General features: G+C 42.1%; 1 protein-coding gene across 1 annotated transcript in view; it reads right to left on the bottom strand.

Moving 5' to 3' along the window:
* Positions 1-383: 383 nt before the first annotated feature.
* The window catches only part of LOC119654132 (golgin subfamily A member 4), a 30,702-nt gene continuing 9,000 nt past the window's right edge, over positions 384-22,085 (bottom strand). Inside the window, exons 2-5 of the mRNA XM_038059294.1 lie at positions 7,544-7,740; positions 5,197-7,482; positions 706-855; positions 384-629 (exon numbers count right to left, since the gene is read on the bottom strand). Coding sequence (XP_037915222.1) covers positions 384-629; positions 706-855; positions 5,197-7,482; positions 7,544-7,740 — 2,879 coding nt within the window. The remainder of the gene's footprint in view (positions 630-705; positions 856-5,196; positions 7,483-7,543; positions 7,741-22,085) is intronic.

The following is a 22,085-nucleotide window of genomic DNA, read 5'->3' as shown; positions in this document are numbered from 1 at the left end:
ATTGCACTATCTTAGACAGGCCCTTTAATGAAACTGAAACAGGACTAATTCAAATTGAATCCACAGAAGAGAGGCAATTGAGAAAACAAGAAACTTTGGCGTTTATATTTTGACCGGACCGACAAATTAGATACGCTTACGTTACCTCTGATGAAAGATGATTGTTAATAAACAGCGTCCTGGGTAGTTAGATAAGTCTCTTTGACATATCTTACATCGTCTAATATCAAGAGCAGGATCAGATGTGATTTGACCTCAAACAATTTTTTTGAGTTAATATGGTCCTTATTGGAAAACCCTATTCACTTTCAAAAAAAAAAATATATTTCTCACTAACCTAAGGAGTAATCACTGCTTACAAATATACACTCCTGAAATCTGTACTAAATCCTTGGCGTCAGAATGTTCTTAGGACTCTGGATGATTTCCATTGGCATCGGAGATCGATTCTCCTTACCCTTGAACGCAGGAAAAAGTGATTTTGGCGTGCGGGGTGTCTTTGGAGTTTTCGGCGTGGTTGGCTGCTTCTTAGCACTTGCTTTCCTTGGTGTACCAAAAGTGATTTTATCCTGGAGATCGGATATTATTGTCTCGTGCTCCTTGTTTGTGGCTTGGAGTAAGAGAATTCTCTAAAAGAGGAAGTAAAGATGTTTCGAATATGGTGTCAAAGGGGGTTCAATCAAGTATAATTGTTAGATAACTTACATTTTTTAAATTGGTATTAGTTTCGCGCAGATTCTCAAAGTTCTTTTCATTTTGAATATTCAGCGATTTACTTTTCAGCTCGTTATATTTCTCTGCTGCTTCGCGAGCTAATTTTTCGGCATTTTTTCGAGCTTTATCTGTTTCTTCGATCTAGAAGAAAAATTTCAAATGAAAAGTCAGTTTGTTTTTTGTACATCGCATTCTCTCAAAGATTTTGAAAGGAATTTACTCTGAGTTTTTTTTAACAATATCGTGGACTACAGGATGGATTGATGTCGAATATAGCTCCCTTGTAGCTTCTTATGCTTCTCCAGGCGGTTGATATGTGAATCTCTAGGAGCTAGGCTTCCTGTATAACAACATCGTAAGTGTGTGATGGTAGCATACCCTGTACGACTTGGTATCAAGAGATTCTTATGAACAAACACGGAACAACAACGGAACAAGACAGCAGATTCAAAAAACACCATTCCTCTTTGGATAGTTTGTAGTCGCAGGTAACTGAGGGTATTCAAACGATGTCTTACTGATACCTGTTCGTCTCAGTGCCAGAGAGAAAACATGCCTCAATGAAGCAAGCGCTAAATGGTATCTGAAGGAAGGTTTGGGAACAGAAAAAGCCCTTAATAAGGCTCAGGATAGATCTAAGCCTTGAACGGCGTAACCGAACAAGCGGAAAGTAAAAAAAATAAGCCTGAGGAAAGGGAATGCTCCTAAGCAACCCAAACCGAAATCCAAAAAGGGGGAAACTTCGATCGGTCAGGAATTAGTATAGAAGTCAGACGACCCGGCGTCAGCTGTGCTAGCTCGATGAAGAACATCCGACTGATTATTCTACGAAGCAAATACTTCCGTGTCAGGAAGACAAAACTATCGGAATACATATAGTATGTGTAAGGGATGGAGTGTCAAGTTTGTGTTCGGCATACGCTTTCGAGCAAGCCTGGTGATCGCGCTACTGAAGACATGGGGGGATGGCTTCAAGTCATAGCTGCTAAATTGTCAGATTCGATGGAAGGAGGGCAGTCGACAAGTGCTGGGGATTGTATATGGGAGACACACGTGCTGACTGTCTACCTTTCCAAGGTAGACGATAGAGACGGGACAATTTCTGAATCTAATTAACCATAAAAATGAGTGGAGTGTGGAGAGTTTTCAAAAGCAAAGTAGAGCGTAAAGGAAAATTGCTTATGATCGGGGTTGATGACCAACTCGTAGAGCCAATCACAGAAATCCCTAAAGGAATTGTGCAGGTTCTGCAGGCCAAAAAGGCAATGGTCGTGCAGATCATTGGAAAGGTGTCAAAGAACAACAACGAACGTTAATAGAGTTCTAATATAGCTCAGATCCGCCGCTTCCAGGAATAATATTCAACAGTGCTGAAGAAACCCCGGTGTACCAGGGGCGTATTAGTAGTTTGCAAGAAAGAAGTATACAGGTAATTCCAGATTCTTTGTGTGAAAAACCAACAGCTTTCATTATTCTTAAATCCAAATTCAAATACATTTGTTTTCCAGAATATCTGACTGGAGACCTCATGGATGACCAAGTTCCATTGGCAGCGGGCTGAAGAATTTGAAAGGTTGAAGGCAATGGATCGAACAAATCGTCAGACTGCAACAAATTGGAGCTGGAAGCAGTGATGGAAGATCCTAGCAGAGTCATCATGTACGCATTTAACGCAGGCTATTAAGTTAAGCCATTTCACCAAGGACGGTAGCCCGATGGAATATGAAAGTTTTGGGAGTTTAACGGGAGTAACCGTACCCAAGTTCCTCTTCGGACACGCATTGATTTGGAGACCACAATAAAAGTGCCATGACTAGCAGCGCGGTACGTGTTTATACTGAGTACATGCTCAGTATTCATATTAGGATGGAATGCGAGGCCTATCTAACACCTCTGCCGGAACCAAGGAATACGGCGCTCGAAATGTCCAACGCAAATCCACCCTTGAGTCTGCACAGGATGTGGGGGCAACTAGAACCATCACGAAGGTACTACAAGGTGCAGACTGCAAATACCGGCAGCAGACGTCTTTTCAACCTTACGGAATAAGCCCGGGGCTGGTGGGGATACGCTGACAGCGTACAGCAACCCGACTTCAAGAAGAAAATGAAAGAACTTCAGGAAATTCTGCGAAGGGATTGAAAAAACCTCAGACGGATTCAGGCTATCTGAGGTTGTAACTAAGGATCCTCTGTTTTCACGCCCTTTGATGAGATACGACATTTACCGAAAATGAGGATCCTATCGCAGTGGAGGACAGTTATATTTGGTCTGATATTCTAATAACGGATAAAAAGAGGAGGAAGCGAAATTGAAAAATAACAAAAGAGGTATTAATAATATTTTTTGTTGAGGATGCTGGGAGTCCTAAGTTAGTGACGGATCGAACCACTTGGGGAGCAGCTTACTCCCTTTTTTGGAGTTCCCGGACTCCTCTTTTTTTGAGTTAAACCCAAGTTTACAAAAAAAGGCAGAAAGTTGACTGACGGTTTTGTCCAGGGCAGAGGCAACTCATCAGACGCTGCCTCACCTCTGCCCTGGGAGCAGCATGACTGATGACGGATTTCACTTAAATATAATTCGTACTCATTACGTGTTTGCGATTATATTTAAGTGGAGCATTTTCCATCTATCGTTACTTTCGGGCACGCTGCTCCCAGGGCAGAGGTGAAGCAGCGCCTGATGAGTTGCCTCTGCCCTGAACGAAACCGTCAGTCAACTTTTTGCCTTTTTTGTAAAAGAGGTATTGTTGGAAGCCAAAGTAAGATGGGCAACGGAAACTTTTAAACCAATGAAATCACCCGAAATGGATAATATCTTGCTAAAACTAATCCAATGGGGCCTAGAAATCACTCCGGGATCTAATCTGCGAGTGGTAACGGGCAACATACTCTGAGCACATACCAAAGTTGTAGGCAAGTGAAAGCGGTTAAAAATGCCCTGTTCACTCTAAACCATTCAGTCAAATTTACCTGACATTCTTTGAATTGAATTCAATGGAACTGATCTAAATTGTAATCCCGAGATACTTTCGACTGCGTATCGCAGGCAAAAATATAATATGCTTTAAATCACAAGTGAGCCAGGAACGGCCTGGCCTTTTGGGTGGGCAAAAGGTTAGCATAAGCACATGTAGAAGTACCACATGAACAAATTCCATTGTCCTGAACACAACACAAGAAGGGTACTACTATCACCGCTTATGTGAAGCACAATAGTTGGCCAAGTTTTGGGGAAGGTTTCGACTGCCGGAATAAAGGTCCAAGGTTGCATTGATGATGTGGTATTAATCTGTAGGAATGAATACGAGGACATGCTATGTGACTGAATTGATTTGGGTTTCAGGATTGCTAATAACTGATGCAGGAGAGTAGACGAGAACGCCGTTCACTAGAAAGTGCAAGCCAGATCACCTGCGAGCCATTACACTCAGGGCTGTAGAGAGAATATTTTTGGCTAGGGTGAAAATATTGCGGAAAACCAGGGATCGAAATTTGTTATTGAAATTTCCATTCCCCCACAAAAGTCCCAGGCCCAGGAGAAAAACTCATCTCCCTCTTTTCTTGTCAGGCCTAATTAGATCGAATGGCATAGGTGGTAGACATGAGCAGAGAGCAATATCTATAGGGAGGCAATATGGGCAGACACAACCAAACTTGGCAAAATAGTCAGGGAGTTCCAAAAACTCCAAATAATGGCTTGTGTGCGCATCATTGACGCGATGAGAACATGGGGGACTAAGCGCAGGGTTCAATAGAAGGCAGGGAATTTCGATCCTAACCAATAACCATATCCAACCACGTAAACTCTGCACTGGTATGGGAGTGCCTTAAAAAATTGAATAATCTTGCCTTGCACAATAAAATCGGCTTAATCCGAGTTCCAGGCCATATTGGGTTAGAAGGCCTCATTGGCATTGAGTTAAGAAACAGAGACACTTGTATAAGAACCAGAGCCTTTCGGTAGAATTAGAAGGGGTTTCATACCCGTGACTATGAGAAGAGAAGAGGAATCGTTGAGGGAATTATACTAAGCGAACTTACCACGAGTGGAACAGGCCAGGGTGGTCATGGGGAATATACCGAAGCACTTGCAGAATTGTTTGAACATCACCAAGAAGAACCCCAGGATCATCATGCAAATACTTGCAGATCACTGCAGGGTGGGAGATAGGGACATCTGCGGGCATTGTCTGCAGGGAGAACAAAGAAGTCTCTGTACATATTCTGAGACAATGTCTGGCATTTGTGCAAAGTAGGCTATTACATCTGGGAGAATACTTGATACCACACTTGGGCTAAATCAGTTAGGAATCGGACACATTTCGGAATTCCTGACGGTTATAGCCCATCAAGGGGCACAATAGTTATTTTAGGTAGCAGTTCAACTACCCTTGATAGCATAGTAATTACTAACTGTTGAAAGAACAATGTCCTGTGGAAATTACAAAAAACATAAAATAAAGCCGAATTCTCCGCTCACCTTTCGCTTTAAATCCGAATTTTCCATCGCATGATCGCTTTCCATTTCAATCATTTCCTGCAATAAATCATTTCGTCGAATCTGTTCGGCTAGCTTAGCTTTCAGCTTCTGATTTTCTTCAATGATCTTATTGCTGTCAACAGAATTCGAGGACGAAATCACGAATGTTTTCTCTTGTTCAATATCGACATCGGCATCAAGCTCCGATAACAGATTCTCTATCACTTTGGTGCTAATCATATCGGCTTGATCGTCGAAGTCCCGTTCAGCTTGTTCAACCTTGCGTTCATACTCCTTTTCGCGTTTCTTTTCCTCCTCGTATTTTTCGAATTGTTCGCATCGGTACCGATAGGTCATATTTTCCACTTTGATATTCTTATTCTCTTGTTCGAGGCTCAGAATCTGCTTGTCTTTGCCATCGAGTTCCAATCGGGCTAACTCAATACCCGTTGCGAATTCGTCGAGAAGGGATTTCATATCCTTGATGTAGATTTCCCGTTCCTCGTACTTTCGTTTCAGGTCCGTATACATTTCGAAATATTTGTCGAGGTTTTCCTCAATACGATCATTGAATAATTTCCCGATCTTGTTAACTGCTTCAAGCGTTTCCTCTTCTGATGACATTAATTTCTCGAAAATGGTCTCCTTTTCTCTCATCTCGCGTTCCATGGCTTGCGAAGAGTTCCTTAGAGCGGTCAAAGCCACTTTGTACTCCTCCATTTCTTTACGAAGGCTTTTCATTTCATTTTCCAGAGCAGCATTTTTCAGCTCCATGTCAGTCTTTGCACGGTTTGCGGCTTCTAGGTCGTTTTTCAGGGTCTCGACATCTGTGTCTGACTTCTTAAGCCTTTCCATGAGTATGTTGACAGTGGAGCGAGTATTGTTCAAAGTCAATTGGTAATTGTACTTCTCGGTCATGAGTCGGTTGCATTCTTCCTTAACCTCGTTAATGTCAGCCTCCAACTGATCGTTGACACTTATGTAGTAATCAATACCGTTTGTAATGCGCGATTCGAGCTCCTTAATTCGGTCATCTTTTTCCCTTAACATTTCATTAGCACTTTGCAATAAGGTCTTGAGGTCCTGTTTTTCCAACTCGCCTTGGATTATCTCAGTCTCTGCGATCTTTTGGCATTTATCAAGTTCAGATTTCCAGAAGACCCTCTCCTTCTGAATACTCTCCTCTAGGCTTGCCTCCAAACTTTTAATCCTTTGCTCTTGTTGCACTCCTGCCAATCGAATCTTTTCTTCAATCGAATCATTGTTGCGTTCGAGATCCTCCTTTCGTCGACGTTCAGCGCTCTTCATTTTTTCCTGGTGGTCACGAGTCATCTTGGCTACCTCAAGAATGTGGATTGATTCAATTTCTTTGATTTTCATATCATTTATCTCCTTAAGGGTGGCAATCTGTTGCTCGTACTTTTTCGTGAGCGCCTGGGTTTCTTGCTGGAATATTTCCCGTACAGAGTCACGCTGGAGGTCCATTTCGACGTCCTTATCAGCGAGCTCTTCCTTCAGGGCGTTGAGGAGATTCTGTTTATTTTCAAGCTCTTCTTTGAGTTTCTCTTTTTCAATCTTAATATCGTCGATTTCCTTCAACATTTTTTGACTTTCTTGAGCGAATGAAAGCATGTCTTCCTGAATTTGCTTTTTCAAAGCTTCAATCTCTTCTAAAAGTATGAAATTTTCAGCATTGAGCTTTTCAATCTGAACTGACTGCTCTTGAATTTTGCCATCGCTTCCTTGTACGGCTAATTTTAAAACAGACAATTCATCACCTAATCCTTGGAGCTCCGCCTTCAAAACTGAGTTTTCTTCCAAAACCTTATTATTCTCTTCCTTCAAACGCTCCTTGGCGGTTTCCACCTCGGTATTTGTGTTTGTGAGGAAAGTAACTTCACTTTCATGGCTAGTTAAGAGCATTTTGATTTCGGATTCAAATTGCTTGATTGTGGCCGACAATCTTTCTTCTTGGTCCTGAGACTTTCTCAATGATTCTTTGCAACGGTCTAACTCCTCGCTAAGTTCTTTGATCACTTGCTCTTTCTCAGCGATGAGCAGATCACTTTCTGTCTTGATTCTAGCTTCATTCTCCCTAAGGACGAAGACTTCAGCCTTCAGTTCGTCTAGTTGGGACTGATAGTCATGGAGTACTTCAGTTTTGTTTTTAATTTCAACGTTAGCTGCCTCCAAAGCTTCCTTTCCCTTTGCCAAATCTTTTTGGAGTTCTTTCTTTGGTGTACTCTCAGAGTGTTGTTTGAAGCGTAGTCGACGGGGTAAGGATGGCTGTGGAAGAAGGACTGCTTAGAAATTTTCAACTTTTAATTAATTTATGTAGGTTACTTACTGTTCTAAATAAGCGTAAGGACCTGGAACTTTTAACTGATTCACTATCCGAGGCAGAAGGCGTAGCAGGCACTTTTGGTTCTTTTCCATCCTTTTCTTTGGTTTCTTTAGCTGCTTCCTTATCTTTGTAGCAATCTTTCACCTCTTTGAGAAATTTTTTAATATGGTCCTTCCTTTCTGAGCAAGGTGAATCTCCAACTGTACATGAAATGAAGAAAAAAGATTCATTAATATCTTTCAGGGTCTGAAAATAAGACCACAACGGTAGATCTGGAATGGCGGTCATGTTTATATTGAACGTAAGTTTCGACTAAATTGATCTAGAGCAGATGTTGCATCTGAGTTTATTGTTCTGAAATCAACTTTGCATTCTCAACCGACCTATTCTGGGAAGACTGTTGCCAACTACGAAGTTCATTTGCATCCTTACCACCCTCTGCACTTTAAACAGTGTCCAAAGAGGGACTAAGTAATTGTTGTGTATACGCAAATTTAGGCTTGATGGATACAGATGACATCAGTCCATCAGATTGCTTCTCAGCTAGGCCCAACATTTCCTCGCCTTCATCTTTGGATGTACAACCTTTCTGTATTTAGCAAGTGGTTCAGCACCGCATTCCGAACCCATCTTGCAAAATAGCGCTTTCTTTGCCTGTCCTTTGATAGTATACTAAGGAAAACTTACTATTTTTGTATCGTGCTGGGGGATTCCCAGAAGTCTCTGGAATGTAGGCCTTTTCAGCTGCAGTTGGCTGCTTGAAGTTGTTGATTGAAGTGACATTTAGGCACTGTTGACATTCTGTTGGACGTTGAGCAGATATAACCGGGAGCTAACCGACTTCTGACTACTTTCTCTGGTAGGATATCTTATAGACATCTGTCCATTTTAAAGCGTGCTTTGCACTTTTGGTGCCCTTGGACAAAATTCCGCGGGCTAGATTTTAAGAACAAGATTCGGTACCTCGTGAGATGATGCCAACTCCGTTGGAAATTTCTAATTTAGCGCCACCAGGACTATTCATTGTGTGGACACGTGGGATTTTTGTTTAACCAAACTATGTCTTTTGGCGACAAGCAATTCGATCACTTATGCTTTGTAACCCTCTTCAGGATGTCCTCGAAAAGAGTTGTTACCACCAGGTAAAAAATGAGGTTGGAGGTTTAGCATTATAAGGACACTAAGAGAGTTATAGAGAGAGTATCCCTAAAATTGATTGCTAGCCCTTAAAGCATTACAATTAAGAGGGAGTCATTTAACTTGATCCATAGATACAAATCTGCAATTTCTGGTGACAGAAGGATGAAGGGTCTAGCTTGCACATCCTTACAAGGGGGCTGGTACCATAAAGCTCGGTGTTGGGTGCTCTGCGGTAGGATGTAATATGCAGAAAACTTCGTTGTGATTGCTACAGGGAAGCATCTAAATGACCCTAGCCCTAAGGGATATTTAGAATATGATTGCCAAAAGATAGAACAAAAGGCATCCCTGCAACACTTGCTAGAATTTTGACGATATCCAATCACGGATTGCTCATAGCTGGACTAGTGGGATCCATTTTACTAGACGAGTCGTCTCTATGAACGAAGATTCTGGGAAACTCACATAGTCAGAATGGGGTGAGATCAGCTCACCAGACGACGGGTCTGAGTATCTGCAGCGCTTTCACGACCATATCAGATGAGGTAGTGCTGCTAGTGGTGGGCATGATTCCGATAGCCAACTTGCGCGGGAAATTAGTTTGCTGTTTCGAAAAGACTGCTGCTCCAAGATAGCAAGAAGGCAGACTGGTCATTTTTTTTTTGTTTGAGAATTGAAGGAGTCCTAAGCCCGCATCCAGTCGATTTTGGACCGGACCGTTGGGAAGAAACTTTCTGCTACATTTGTGGTCCACGGGCTCCGAATTTTTGAACTAACTACTAAAAAAATCGAAAAAGTGACTGACGGTTTCATCGAGGGCAGAGGCAACTCATCGGACGCTGCTTCAGCTCAGCCCTGGAAGCAGTGTAACCGAAAGTGGGTGCAGGAGGTAATCGCTCCTTTATGTATAATTTCAAACAGGACATCATGCGAATTATATCCAAGTGAAACATGCTTTACATATTCAGGCCCAAGCTAGACCGAAGCGAAATTATTTTTGTTTGAAGATTGAAGGTGTTCTAAGTCCACATTCATTTGATGCCGGATTGGACCATTGGGAAGAAACTTTCTTCCACATTTCATCGCACGAATACGACACAACCATGTCTCCTGAGCCAACACCAAGGGGCTAACGAGGACTTGCAGGTGGTAGCACTGGCAAACGCTGTATTCTCATTGCTGCTCGTGATACAGCAGGGCAATCTTCCTAGACCTACTTAGGGCGGTCAGTTCTGAGTCTGCCACGACCACGAAGCTCACAAAGCTCACAAGCCATGGGAACCGGTATGGCCCTCTGAGATCATGTGTTTCAGGAGAATTTGGGGTGATGTGTTCTCGGCTCGATTATTAGCAGTTGGTCCCCTAGTGAGAGTTTCATGGGAGCTATAGTTATACCCAAGCGGACAGAGGCCTTCAGGCTTCAAACGTGGAGCTGCGCTTACAACTCGGGTGCCGTAGTCCTTAGTTCAGTAGGTCTTGAATGATGAAGGAATGCTGAACTTGTACTCCGTATAAACCAGTACCGCTGAGCTAGTTGCAGCGGGTTCTGTTTGTGGTCTCTAAATTAATCCGCGTTCGAAGAGCATCTTGCATTTCGGCTTATACCATCCTTACTCACATTAAACCTTTTAGGACTTTATGTACCAAAAAGTACATATGAATATGGCAAGCATAGAGTCGTAAGATTTCTGGCAACACGAAAGTTGATGGATGCTGCAGTCATTACCTACACCGCTTTGGACTAGTTCATTCCTAGAATTGGTATGGATGCGTTGGCATGATTTTCACTACTCGGTGAAAAAGGAACGTAGCTTCGACATCTGCAAAGGTTGGAAGCGAACTGCTGAAGGAAGCATGTTGAGTGAGTTGGAACCATAAAGAACTCAAAACAAATTCCATAAGGGATTCTTAAATTGTGGTCTCTGCAGTGGGTACGAATCCTACTGGCGTCAACTCTACCTTTTCATGGGTTAGGCAGATCTGACCCCCCTACAGCTCGGTGCAGAATCCAAGAAGAGTCACAAAGTGGTGACCTAGATGAATGGAGAGAGAAACTTGGAAGGTGGAAATGTATCTAGAAACAGTTCACCTTGTAAATCTATATCAGTTACAGATTAACCAAGAAACATCATATCCTGGAACAATTTCAGAAGCCCGGAGACTTTGATAGATCAATTCGGGTGTCCTTCATCAGAACGTACATAATAAATTTCATTTTAAAGTTGGAGACATCGATTAGTGTCTGAGGTAGGAAGCGGCGTCACTGAAATAATTAGAACAGCATTATCCATAGCACTCGAACCTATCTTCAATCGACGAACGGGGGTTCGGGCTGGATGCCATTAATGCTACAAAAACCGGCTGATCATACGTTCATTTGCAATTCACTGGGAAAAGCAGGAGATACTTTCAATTTCTGCGAATCTTGTGAAACTCCGATTTTTTCTTTCGAGGAAACAAGTGACCATTTCAATCGGCGGATCAGTCATAGCTGGAAGATTGGACTTAAGGGTGCTTTCGGAAGATCCGATTATGGAACTGGACTAGCCCCTCTACAAAGTGACGCCCATGATGAGTGGTAATATATGCCCTTACTTACATAGGATCAGAGCCGGGGTCAAGTCTATTCTCAAGGTGTGGTGAAAGATGTTATTCATCGAGGAAAATGTGCACTTTCTGCTTTTGGAGGTATCCACAAATTGCGACGGTCCCAGACAGGAATTGTCTGAATAGATGCCTAAGAGGTAGGGGTGCTGATACAGTAGGTCTAAGGGCTTGGAGCTGCGAATCCCCTAGTTTTGTATCATGACTATTGATATTCATTGATTTGAGCTGCATTTTCCAGGCTTCCTCAGATCTCGAACAAAGATGCAACGAGAGGTCTCTTTAATAAGGAATTCGTACACGTTTGGGAGGTAGTAAAATCGGCCTAATAGTCTAGTCAGGAGCAGGGCAAGGCATGACAAAACGCTTCAGCCACCTTCTGAAGCTAAACTCAATCCAATTCAACCTTTATTAACGATCTCGGATTAAATGTGAAACTACTCGTTTTTATGGTCATATCCTTGATGCGTAAAGTAAGAAAGTAATCCCTGATATATCACTGAAGAAGGTTTTGATATCTTACTGCTACTTCATCCCCATCAATAGCGCGACAATCTACATTGCAGCAAAAAGGCCAAACTGTTGACAGGCTGTCTTTGTCGGGTATACACATTGGGGCAGTTCGAAAATCAACGAAAGAGGCCAGCCATTCTTTGATTTTATTATAAACAAAAAGCTATCTGTGTGTAACAGAGGCAATAGACCGACCTTCCGTTTTGGCAACTCGGAAAACTGTAACGGTTGGGAGGAAGAGGACCTTGATATCGCCCTACGAACCGACAATGGGACTTTTATGGTAGGAAATTGGAGATTGTCTGATAAGAGATCTTTCTGAGATCACAATTGGAAGCTTTTCAGTCTAGGAGGCATGTACGCAGTATTCATACCGAAAGCGGGCAGGCGTGGCCGTTGGTCCGCGGAAAACTTTCGACCAATCAGCCTCACCTCTTTCGTTGCGAAGATCGCTGAAGGCGATTGTGGAGAGAACACCTTTCTCTAAATACGAGTATGTCTACCTCAAAGGCAAATCCACAAAAACTGCTCTCCACGAGGTAATTGCTACGGTTGAGCGGTAACTGCAGGACACGCAATATACTCTACTTGCCTTCCTGGATATAGAGAGAGTATCCAACAACATTAGTACCTACGTCATCAAAGAAGCCCTGATCAGTATTGGATTGGAGGGTATCTTACGCATCGGCTAATATCCATGCAAGAACTAGGATAATATGGTCTGATTTGGGAAGAAGCCACTTCGCCAGAGCTGTGAATAGAGTTGCGCCCCGGAGTGGTGCCATCTCTTTGGTGTTCCAGTCGATGATGATGGACGAAATTTTACGGATATTGGGCAGAAGGGGGGTGAAGGTGGTGGTGCATGCCGACGACTTGGTTGGATTGGTATCAGGGATGTAACCCTGCGTCATGAAAGGAGCGAAAGATGCAGACTCGGCATAAATCCAACCAAAGTGATGGTATTCACCAACAAGGCAAGGGTAAATGAAAAAGGATTGATTGTTTCCTCTAATGTAAAGTATCTGGGTGTAATCCTGGATCCGAAGCTAAATTGGAGATGGAACACAGAGCTGCGGGTTAGAAGGGCCTGTTTAGCTTTTTATGTCGCCAATAGGACCTTCGCAAAGAAATAGGGTGTCCAGTGGAAGATGGTTCTCTCAGCCGTGGTATGTACCATCCTAACGTACGGTTCTATTTTAGGCGCTGAGCAAAAAGCACAATAGAATGAAGCTTAATAGGATTCAAGGAACCGCATGTGCAAGCGCCACCAGAGCTCTGTAGTCTTGTCCGGCCGATACTCTCAATGTACTCCTACACCTCCTCCCCTTAGAGCGGGCTAACGGACTGGCCAAACGGGATTTGTTCTTGGCAATCCTCCAGTGGGCACAGTCTGTGTCTGGTTGGCGATGGAATTTATTCGCACTGCTTAACAGCTGCAGCGCTCAGATAGCAAAAGATACTTTGATCTGAAAGAAGTGAATACCATGGTAAATATAACTTTCCGAATGGTGTGACATTTAGGCTTGGAAAAGTATAAAATGTTGCCAGTCAATTCTTGAATCTAATTTTATACTAAATGGGTTGCTTTTGTATTCTATGTTGATATGAATCACGACCAGTTTGCATTCAGAAGGTTTCAAATAAACATAGCTGCAACTCCAGCCCTTATTCACTTGTATTCTATTTTATTATTTATTTCAACTATAAATAATAAAGATAACACGTCAGGCTCTATAATCTAAAACCCGAGGAAAGGCGATGATTGGAAGGAAGTTCTTAACACCATTCTGTGGAGTTCCTGGGGCAAGGAGCTGAAGAATATTCAATTTGAAACGTCATTCACTTCAATAGGGATCTTATTCTAGAGGATGCAACATTTTTGGGATGCTTTTGGTAATCGTACTTGGAAACGTTTTCCAGGTCATTAAGCTTGAGCTCTCGTAAGTGAAAAGATTTCAGGAAACGCTATGAAAGTCACTTTTGCAGGTTTATAAAAATTAATGTTCTGCCGGAGTCTTCAGTTTTCTTTCTGTTTTGAGAGCAGGAATAGTTTTGAAGTGAATCACAAATGGGATACGGAATACATATGCATATGTGTGATTATATGTCTAAATAGAGAAAAATTCAAGTGTTACAACAACTTCTTCATATGTTTAAAATTCATGAAAACATGTATTTAGATAGCGGAAATACGGCTCTGGAATAGAAGCTAGCCCTCCTTCCGTTTTCACTGTAGGAGTTTCTCCGGAAAATTCCAAAGAAAGATACCATTAAATTATATTCAAATTGGAGATACATCATTCTATCTTCTGAACAATACACCTTTCGTCACAGACCATAATCAGCAAACAAAACCAGCAGGAAATGTGTCGAAAGGACTACGTTATTCAATACACAGTAGAAAAGCAGCCAACACCTGGATCTGAGACCTGATTATTACTTGTGACCGTCGTCTAGAGAAGAAAAAATATTACACAATAGAAACATTCTCTACAATATCCATTATTATCCTGTCTCAACTGCTACGCTCAAATCAAAAAGGATGTCCCTATATTCTTCCAAGATACCGGTATACCATCATCCATATAAAAAAGTCTATCGTGCAACTGTATCTTTAATGGCAAATGCAGCAACAACTACCACTATCACTGCTTATAATCTATGGGAACTTGAATAGAAAGGAAAAGTAGCGTAACTTTAGGTCCTACGTGGGAAAAAAATCTGGTTATAGTTTTATATATGGTAGACGTTTGACTATGAAGGAGAAGGGAATGTGAAACCGGAAAGGTACCTCCTCTACGTAAGATGATTTGTGGGACAATACCGTTTAGAGAGAAGTCTTTTCATCAGAGCCGAACAGGAATTCGAATAAGGTTCCTTGAACTCATGAAAGTGTCCTGTTCGTTGGGACTCATACCCATGAATATTGTTCAGATTGATCTTGAGTGACGTTGTGTAATTCCTTCTTATGAATTCATGTGTACAAATGTGCAAAATATATTAAAAAATTAATTGAATGGAACTTCTGAGCAACCTGGCTTGATTTTTCTCTAAGCATTATATACTGGAGAGTCAATGTGGATAATTACCATACAATTATGGAATTAAGGTAGTCGTTGTTTTTCTAAAGGTTAAGTAGTTAACCAAACATTGAAAAAGTTTACACGTGCCTTTTTGCTGAAATAGGCCATCGTCACCTATCAGGGTTCTAACTGACAAATGCCCTTAATCACCTTTAAGAAACGATCAATGGTAGGGAGGTTTAACAGAAAGAAATTGCCAATTTTTTACCCCAAAACATTATCCAATAGGTAATCCTAGTTCATATACCTTCTACTAGCCACCGATGTTGCTTATTTCCCATGTAGTTGCAGGACATGAGGTCGCCAATTTTCTCCTAGATGGTGCCACCAGTATAGAGTTCCCATCGCTTAGCGAGGGGAGTGCTGTTGTTGAAAAGCCCAGCCATCAGACAAAGACAGACCACGGTGACTTCAAATGCTTAAATATATGCATTAGGGAATGAATATAAACAGTGGCTCGCTTGCTTGAGCTTGACAATAATCATGAGTAATCTAGACAAAAATGAGGAAAGCTGCCCACTAAATCTGGAGGGCATAGACACAAATTCTTCTTGGATTTTGAAACGAAATTGTGCTTCAATCACAAGCCTGCAGCAGCGGGACTAGCACGAAGATGACCACAAGCATCTATAACAGAAATTTGAACCGGGGACAACTAGATTGGGAATGATGATTATACTCAACCAACAGGTCCATCGAACGGTTAAAGATACGTTTTGAAGAAAATTGGCCAGTCCAACATTTTTAATATGTTTGTTTTATGTTCAAAGGGAATACGCTTTTTAAAGTATGATACCTTTATTGAGGCGGAAATTCGAGCTGAGAAAAGAGTTCCCATTTCATTAACAGGTTTGAATAGTTACTGAATGAAGGTCGTTCGGAAAAGTTAGTAGCCTGGTGTTTAGGATTGTCATGACTGTTGATTTTAGGTTTGAAGTTTCGCTTTTGAAAGTATAGCGACGACGCATAGGAATATTGACTTGCTATACGACCTCTCCGCTAACTACAAGATAAAGTGGTAGCGAGCTGAAACACAGAAAAGGAGCTTCTGTAACCCTGCCTCAACCAATCCCACCAATAAAGCCTCATATGATCCCAACGCTATCATTCATTCAGCTACCAATTTTATTTATGGTAACCTTCGGTACAAGAAGACGCCGTGAAGACATTATTAACAAATAGGTACTCTCCGTAGTAATCCTGCTTCAACACTACTACTTGGAAACCTCAACCCGCGAGAGGATACCTATGCAACATTCCAAATACCTCAACCGTTTGGCCAATATTTTCTTGAATCCGAATAAGTGTAAGGAAAAATTTCCTCGCAATTTGACCAACCCACCAATTGTAATATTATCCTACCGCGAAATATATTTCTTTCCCGAAAAGTTTATTAACCATTTTCCGCTTTGTCTCCACATGATTGACCGGAGTTTTGAAACTAAAGTCAATGCTACTATTACTGCCCTCCAACAATTACTATCGCTATCACCATCCATGCTTGTATCATCTGCTACTTGACATGGGGCTTAAACCAGCAACTGATCGTTTGGTACACTGACGGATTCCTCACAGCAGAAGGAGCGGGTGCTGGAGTCATTGTTTATTAATTAATCTCCAAAGAACTACAGGTAGCAGAGCATTGCTATTCTGACTGGCAGCCAAGCGGTGATCAAAGCACTTAGGACCAACTAGGTGAACTCTAAACTGGTATGGAAATGCCTTGAGAGACTGAGTACGCTCGGCTCGTTGAACAAAGTCTGAATACTCTGGGTTCCAGGCCATATTTGGTTGGAAGGCAATGAGACAGCTGACGAACTAGCTAAGAAGGGAGCGGGGACGCTTTTACACGGGCCAGAACCCTTCTATGGAATCGGGAACGGGTTCATACCTATAACATTAAACAATTAAGGGGAACGGCTTGGGGAAATATACTGGGTGAGCTGATAAGGAATGGAGCAGTCTAGAAGGCTTATTGGGGGATACGAACCAGTACGCAAGGATTGCTTAAACTTCACCAAGCAGAAGCTCCGAATCATAGTGGAAATTCTCACTGTTCACTGCTGGCTAAACGATTACCTAGGGAAACTAGGGATATCTTCGGGTACTGCCTGCGTGTGCGGAGTGTGTTGAAACCTCTATACACGTCCTAAGATAGTGGATGGCCCAAAATTTCAATTGTTGCTGTAAAAAAATGAAAACATCTTCGCAAATGAATTGAAAGGCAAGGAACCCGCATATTTAAAAAAGCTCCCATTCTTGCTGCTAAACAGGTCGTCCATCTCTGGTTCACAAACAAGGCCCGAAACTATATAGACAGTGTATTCAAATCCTTTATTCAATTCTTTACTGCAGCTAATCTATCGCATTAGAGTTTCTGACAGATACCCCCAACTCCTAATGAACACTGTACCCACATATTTAAAAACGACTTAAGGGGACAGTCTATCTCGATCCAAACCGTGCATGAAACATTCCCTCATTGAAGACCCACTGAAGACTGACTGAAAAGAACGTAAGGAGTAAAGCAAAGTAGTCAATAAGAAGATACTCATTGGCTTCCTTCTTTACTCCTCAAAATGATCTATCATAGGGGAGGTGGGGTCGGTTTCGCCTTCTTTCATCCTCTCGCATTAAAAACATAGTTGTCGGTTTGTCGCAATGTGCTTCAACTTTTTCCATGACTATTCGAGAAGCGTCCTCTACTGTTCTGTGTCATGTAACTCTCGAGCCACCAACTCGTCAGGAATTCCTGGATAGTGGGTTCCTTTGAACGAGAGAATTATCGTGCTTTCCCTATGTGCGACCTACCCACTGGCATTTCCGTCTCCTAATCAACGCCACTACAGGTATTATTTATTGCCATCTCAAGTCAGAGTATTCTGACGATACAACGCAAATTTCGGTTGATGAGCGGTTTGTGGTTTGGAGCGACCTGCCCTGTTGGTCACTAGGCTATTCCCACATAACAATATAACGCAGATGTCTTTAGCGCAGTCAAGGTGTTAGAAGAAAGATATCATCTACCATTGAATCCATCCGCGTCCTCCGGACAAGACAGCATGAAGAACGTCACCGATAACATGAAGAAATAATACCGGTGATAGGATGCAACCCTGGTGGACTTCGCTTTGGAATTTAAAATCCCCCGAGAATTCACCTCGGTGCAGCACGTGACATTTTGCGTCTTCATATGTCGTTCTTATAAGAGCCAGCTCCTCTTGAATGCCCTCCCCCCCCTCTGCGTAGACAATCCAGATACACTCCCTGTTCACGCTATCGAAAACATTCTCGAAATTGATGAACAGCAGGTGTAACGAAGATCTAAACTGCGCGTAGGGTATTGATACGGTTAATTCAGGCAGATACAGAGAGGAAACTAGCTAGCTCTCTGTCGTTCGAGCTGTTGGGATTTTCTTTGATGCGCTCCTCCAATTGTCACACTCAAAACGGGCCCCCCTCTTTGGAATCTTAACGATCACCCCCATTTTTCACACTCTAGGAAAAGTCTCGGATTGCCATGATTTCCGGTGCAGTGATAAATAACTCTGCGGGAGACCGTGAAGCCCAATTATTTCTCTTCTGTTAGGAGGAACATTCTCTATCCGCGTGTTACGGTGACTAGCTATTTCATCCAGAAGAGAAGGAACTTCACAGGATGTGATACGGTTAAGAACCGTGGTGAAGTGTTCTTTCCATCTCTGCAGTTGTTCACCATCGTGGATGAGAAGTCGAACGTTAACATCCTTCACAGGATCATTGAAAGATTTGCGATCACATGCAAGCTCTTTCGTGATGCGGTATACATTCCTGAAAAAAGTGCGATCTGCAGCATCCTCCACCTCTCTGATCAGCGAATACCAAATTCTCCCTTGTCGACGACGCAGATTACGCCGAACTTCCTGGGATTTCGCTCGGTATCGGAGCGTATCACGCCCGCTATCATTCGCAGCAATCAGTGGAACTTTCAACCCCTTCCATTCATCGGTCCGCTTCCACAATTCTACAGTCAACTGGGTCTTATAACGCCTCTTCAAGAGGTGGCAGACGAGCTGTGAATACCCGAGAAGAGAACATTTTTGATGGCAGTCCAATCCTCATCAATATTCTCAGGTGGGTTATTCAGTATATTTCCCATCCGAACAACAAGATAGCTCTCCCCCTGTCGAGTGACAGCTGGATCATACAAGCGGTCGGTGATGAACTTGGTGGTTCGCAGCTGCCCAACCGTGCGAGAAATGCCGGACGCAACACGCAAGTGAACGAAAGTGACCATCAATCCCAAGATTTTCTTCTAGGATGTAGATGTCCTTGCTCATCGGAAAATAGTCAAGATGGGATTTTCTAACCAAAAGCTGTGTCCGTCGTTGAACTGAACTCTTACGATTGAAGACCACGGTTTGCCACTTGGGTGGCTTGTCATGCAACGAACCGATTACGTAGACACTCCACCCGTAATTGAACCTTCATTAGCACCTCCATTCTATTTCCTCATTTGGTCGGTATAAAGTCTAAAATTAGTAACGATTATCAAAGGAAAAAGCATGTCTTTTATGTACTTTACCAACTTTACATGGAACTGGTTTGGTTTGTCAAACGGACAGAGCAGCTATGTTTAAAATCTTGATCTCCTTGAAGCGGATCCCGCGCTCATCAAAATTTTCGAGAGGGCTGCTTATAGTGCGTGCCGCTTGTGCAGGGACAACATTTTTTCACGGCAATATGCTGTATTGAGTTTGCGGAAGCGACGCCATCGGGTGAGGGCTTCTTTTCAGGCCTATATCATTCGTTCATTCTTCCTGTTGCACACATTTAGATGACGACTCCTAAATATGCTATTGATCATTGCTCGATCTGATCAGATGCGCGTTGCTGGTGAGTCAGAGTCCAACAAAGCTTGTGACAGGCTCTGCGTTTAAGCAGTGTACCGCCGATGACGAGGCGATGAAAGATGCAGAGGTTTTCAAAGCTTGCACCGATTTCGCTATGGTTTAGAAATCCATGTTTCCTCACCACATGCTCAAACAAGGGGTTTCCAAAACCCTCCTTGTCATTTAGACCATCTATCACGACCCTAGTGTGGTCTTCAGGAAGACCCTCCTGAACTACGTACAATTGCTCATAGCAAGCATCCTCCTCCTTTCGCTGTATATTAGAAGTCTCCGTTGGTGCATAGCACCGAACAATTATGATGCTCCTTAACTTACACCAAAATTTTGCAATGAAGATCGTGTTACGAGCAGCCATCTCAGGAAATGAGAGCCTTACGAAGGTCGTCAGCAAGAGTTCGACACCGGATTTGCATCTACTAGCCCATTCGGTTTTCGGGAGTACAGTGCCGAAAAAGGGAGAGGAAAGTTCCCTAGAGTCCCACCATTTCACTTTACTTATAATAAGTGGCTACTGTTTATTCAGATAGATGTGATAAATGCCTCAGTAAGTAGGTTTTCAAATTAGTTGTCAAATCTTCCTCCCTAAGTAGGATATGAAGCTTTAATTGCTTGTAAAACTATCAAATGCTCTCTTTACTAAGAAGTAATGCTGCATCATGGAGCATGTGAAAAATTAAGTCAGGTCACCTCACCTTGAACCGATAAATCATCTGCAATTACCTTCCGCTTCACGTCTTAAACCCTCAAATATCAACTCCCTTCTTTCTTGAAGTACACCAAAAGATTCTGATGTTCTTGGTAGGAAGTCAGTCTCCCTTCAACTTATTCAACCGTAGCAGAGTGCACACGTGTACCAAGTCGTCCTCGAAAAACGTTTGCAGTTGATAACTGTGAGAGCAATCATATAACCTCGGTGTAAGGGAATTTTGAATAACGTCACGACATATCGTAAAAATTTGAAAGTCATAAAAGAAGAGCGCTCCCTTTAGGGGAGAAACCTAAAGGAACTACACTTCATTGTATCTTTACGTCATTGTTGTTATTTAATGAATAGTTGTCCCTCATGCTCATTGCTTCGGTTTGGGGAAGTTGAGGAAGCTCTTTATTGTATGATTGGATAGGCTGCATTGAGTGTCTTCTTTGTGGTACGTTGATGACAACTCCTTTCGTTTATGAATATGGCAATAGACGCTTCGCTCTTTTAAATGAGTAGAGCCATAAGAAAATCTAATTAATTTAAATCAGAATTGACAGGATATATTGCGAATCCTTTTGAAAAAAAAAAAATAATAACTGTCAAAAAATTAAATTCTTTGCCCAAAAATGAGTATCTGCGACATTGAAGACCATTCCTTCACCTCAAGATGGTCATCTATAGCACACGTCGTATTTGTCCCCAAGGAGTCATTTTCCAAAAAATCCCTGCTGGTCAGTTTCTTTCGCAATCTCAAGGTGCTATAATGATGATTTTCCTTTGAAAATAATAAAGGACAATAGTAACAGTATCAACAAAATCCCAAACAGATGACACAGGAAAACATCCGCTGTTCAACAATTGACCGGCCAAGAGGGATAGTCTGTACGTGGTTATCTACGGCACTACATGATCGAAAGATAATAGCAAGGCATATAGTCAAACGTAGCAAGCCATGCGTGTGGCTCACTTTTCTTAAGTTGATTCTTATGCATACATACAAACATAAGAATAGCTACTTAAAAGTACACATCCCAGTATGCCTTCATATCTAGATGCATATTTATGTGAGTCCACCGACCCCTTAGCACTCTGGGGGTTAATTAGCCCGACTGATTTGTTTTTTGCTTGAGAGCCTTTTGTTCCCTTTCTACGGTTGAGCTGAATGTATTATAAAATAGTTCAGAACAATGTGCCCTCCAAGACATCTGTCTTCGAAGAGTTTAAAAAGATACTTTTTTCTAGTAGATGAAAATGAAAAAGAAATTTCGACTCTTCTGTGAGACACTTATTGGAATGCGATGAACTCATGTCATTGAAAGAATAATTAATTATCACTTTCGCAGATGAATATGAGTGTCAAGAAAAAAGAAACTAAAATCCGGTCTCCAAGCCAAAAGATACTTTACTCTGTACGTAGAGTAAATAGAAAACGTGCAGTAGCTGAAGATAGCAGATGTCGTTTGAAATGGATAAGGATTTTTTCTGAAGACCAAGAAATGAATATTCTTACCTTTGGTGTGTCCCCTAAGCCGGTTATGGCACGGAACATCTGAGTCTATCAAAAGCAAATATAGACGTTTCGCCTTGAGCCGATGTTTGAAGAAGATTAGTGCCGG

Source organism: Hermetia illucens, chromosome 4, assembly GCF_905115235.1.
Source record: "Hermetia illucens chromosome 4, iHerIll2.2.curated.20191125, whole genome shotgun sequence".
NCBI lineage: Eukaryota > Metazoa > Arthropoda > Insecta > Diptera > Stratiomyidae > Hermetia > Hermetia illucens.
The sequence above is the reverse complement of the archived record's forward strand: the minus strand, read 5'-3'. Positions and strand labels throughout refer to the sequence as shown.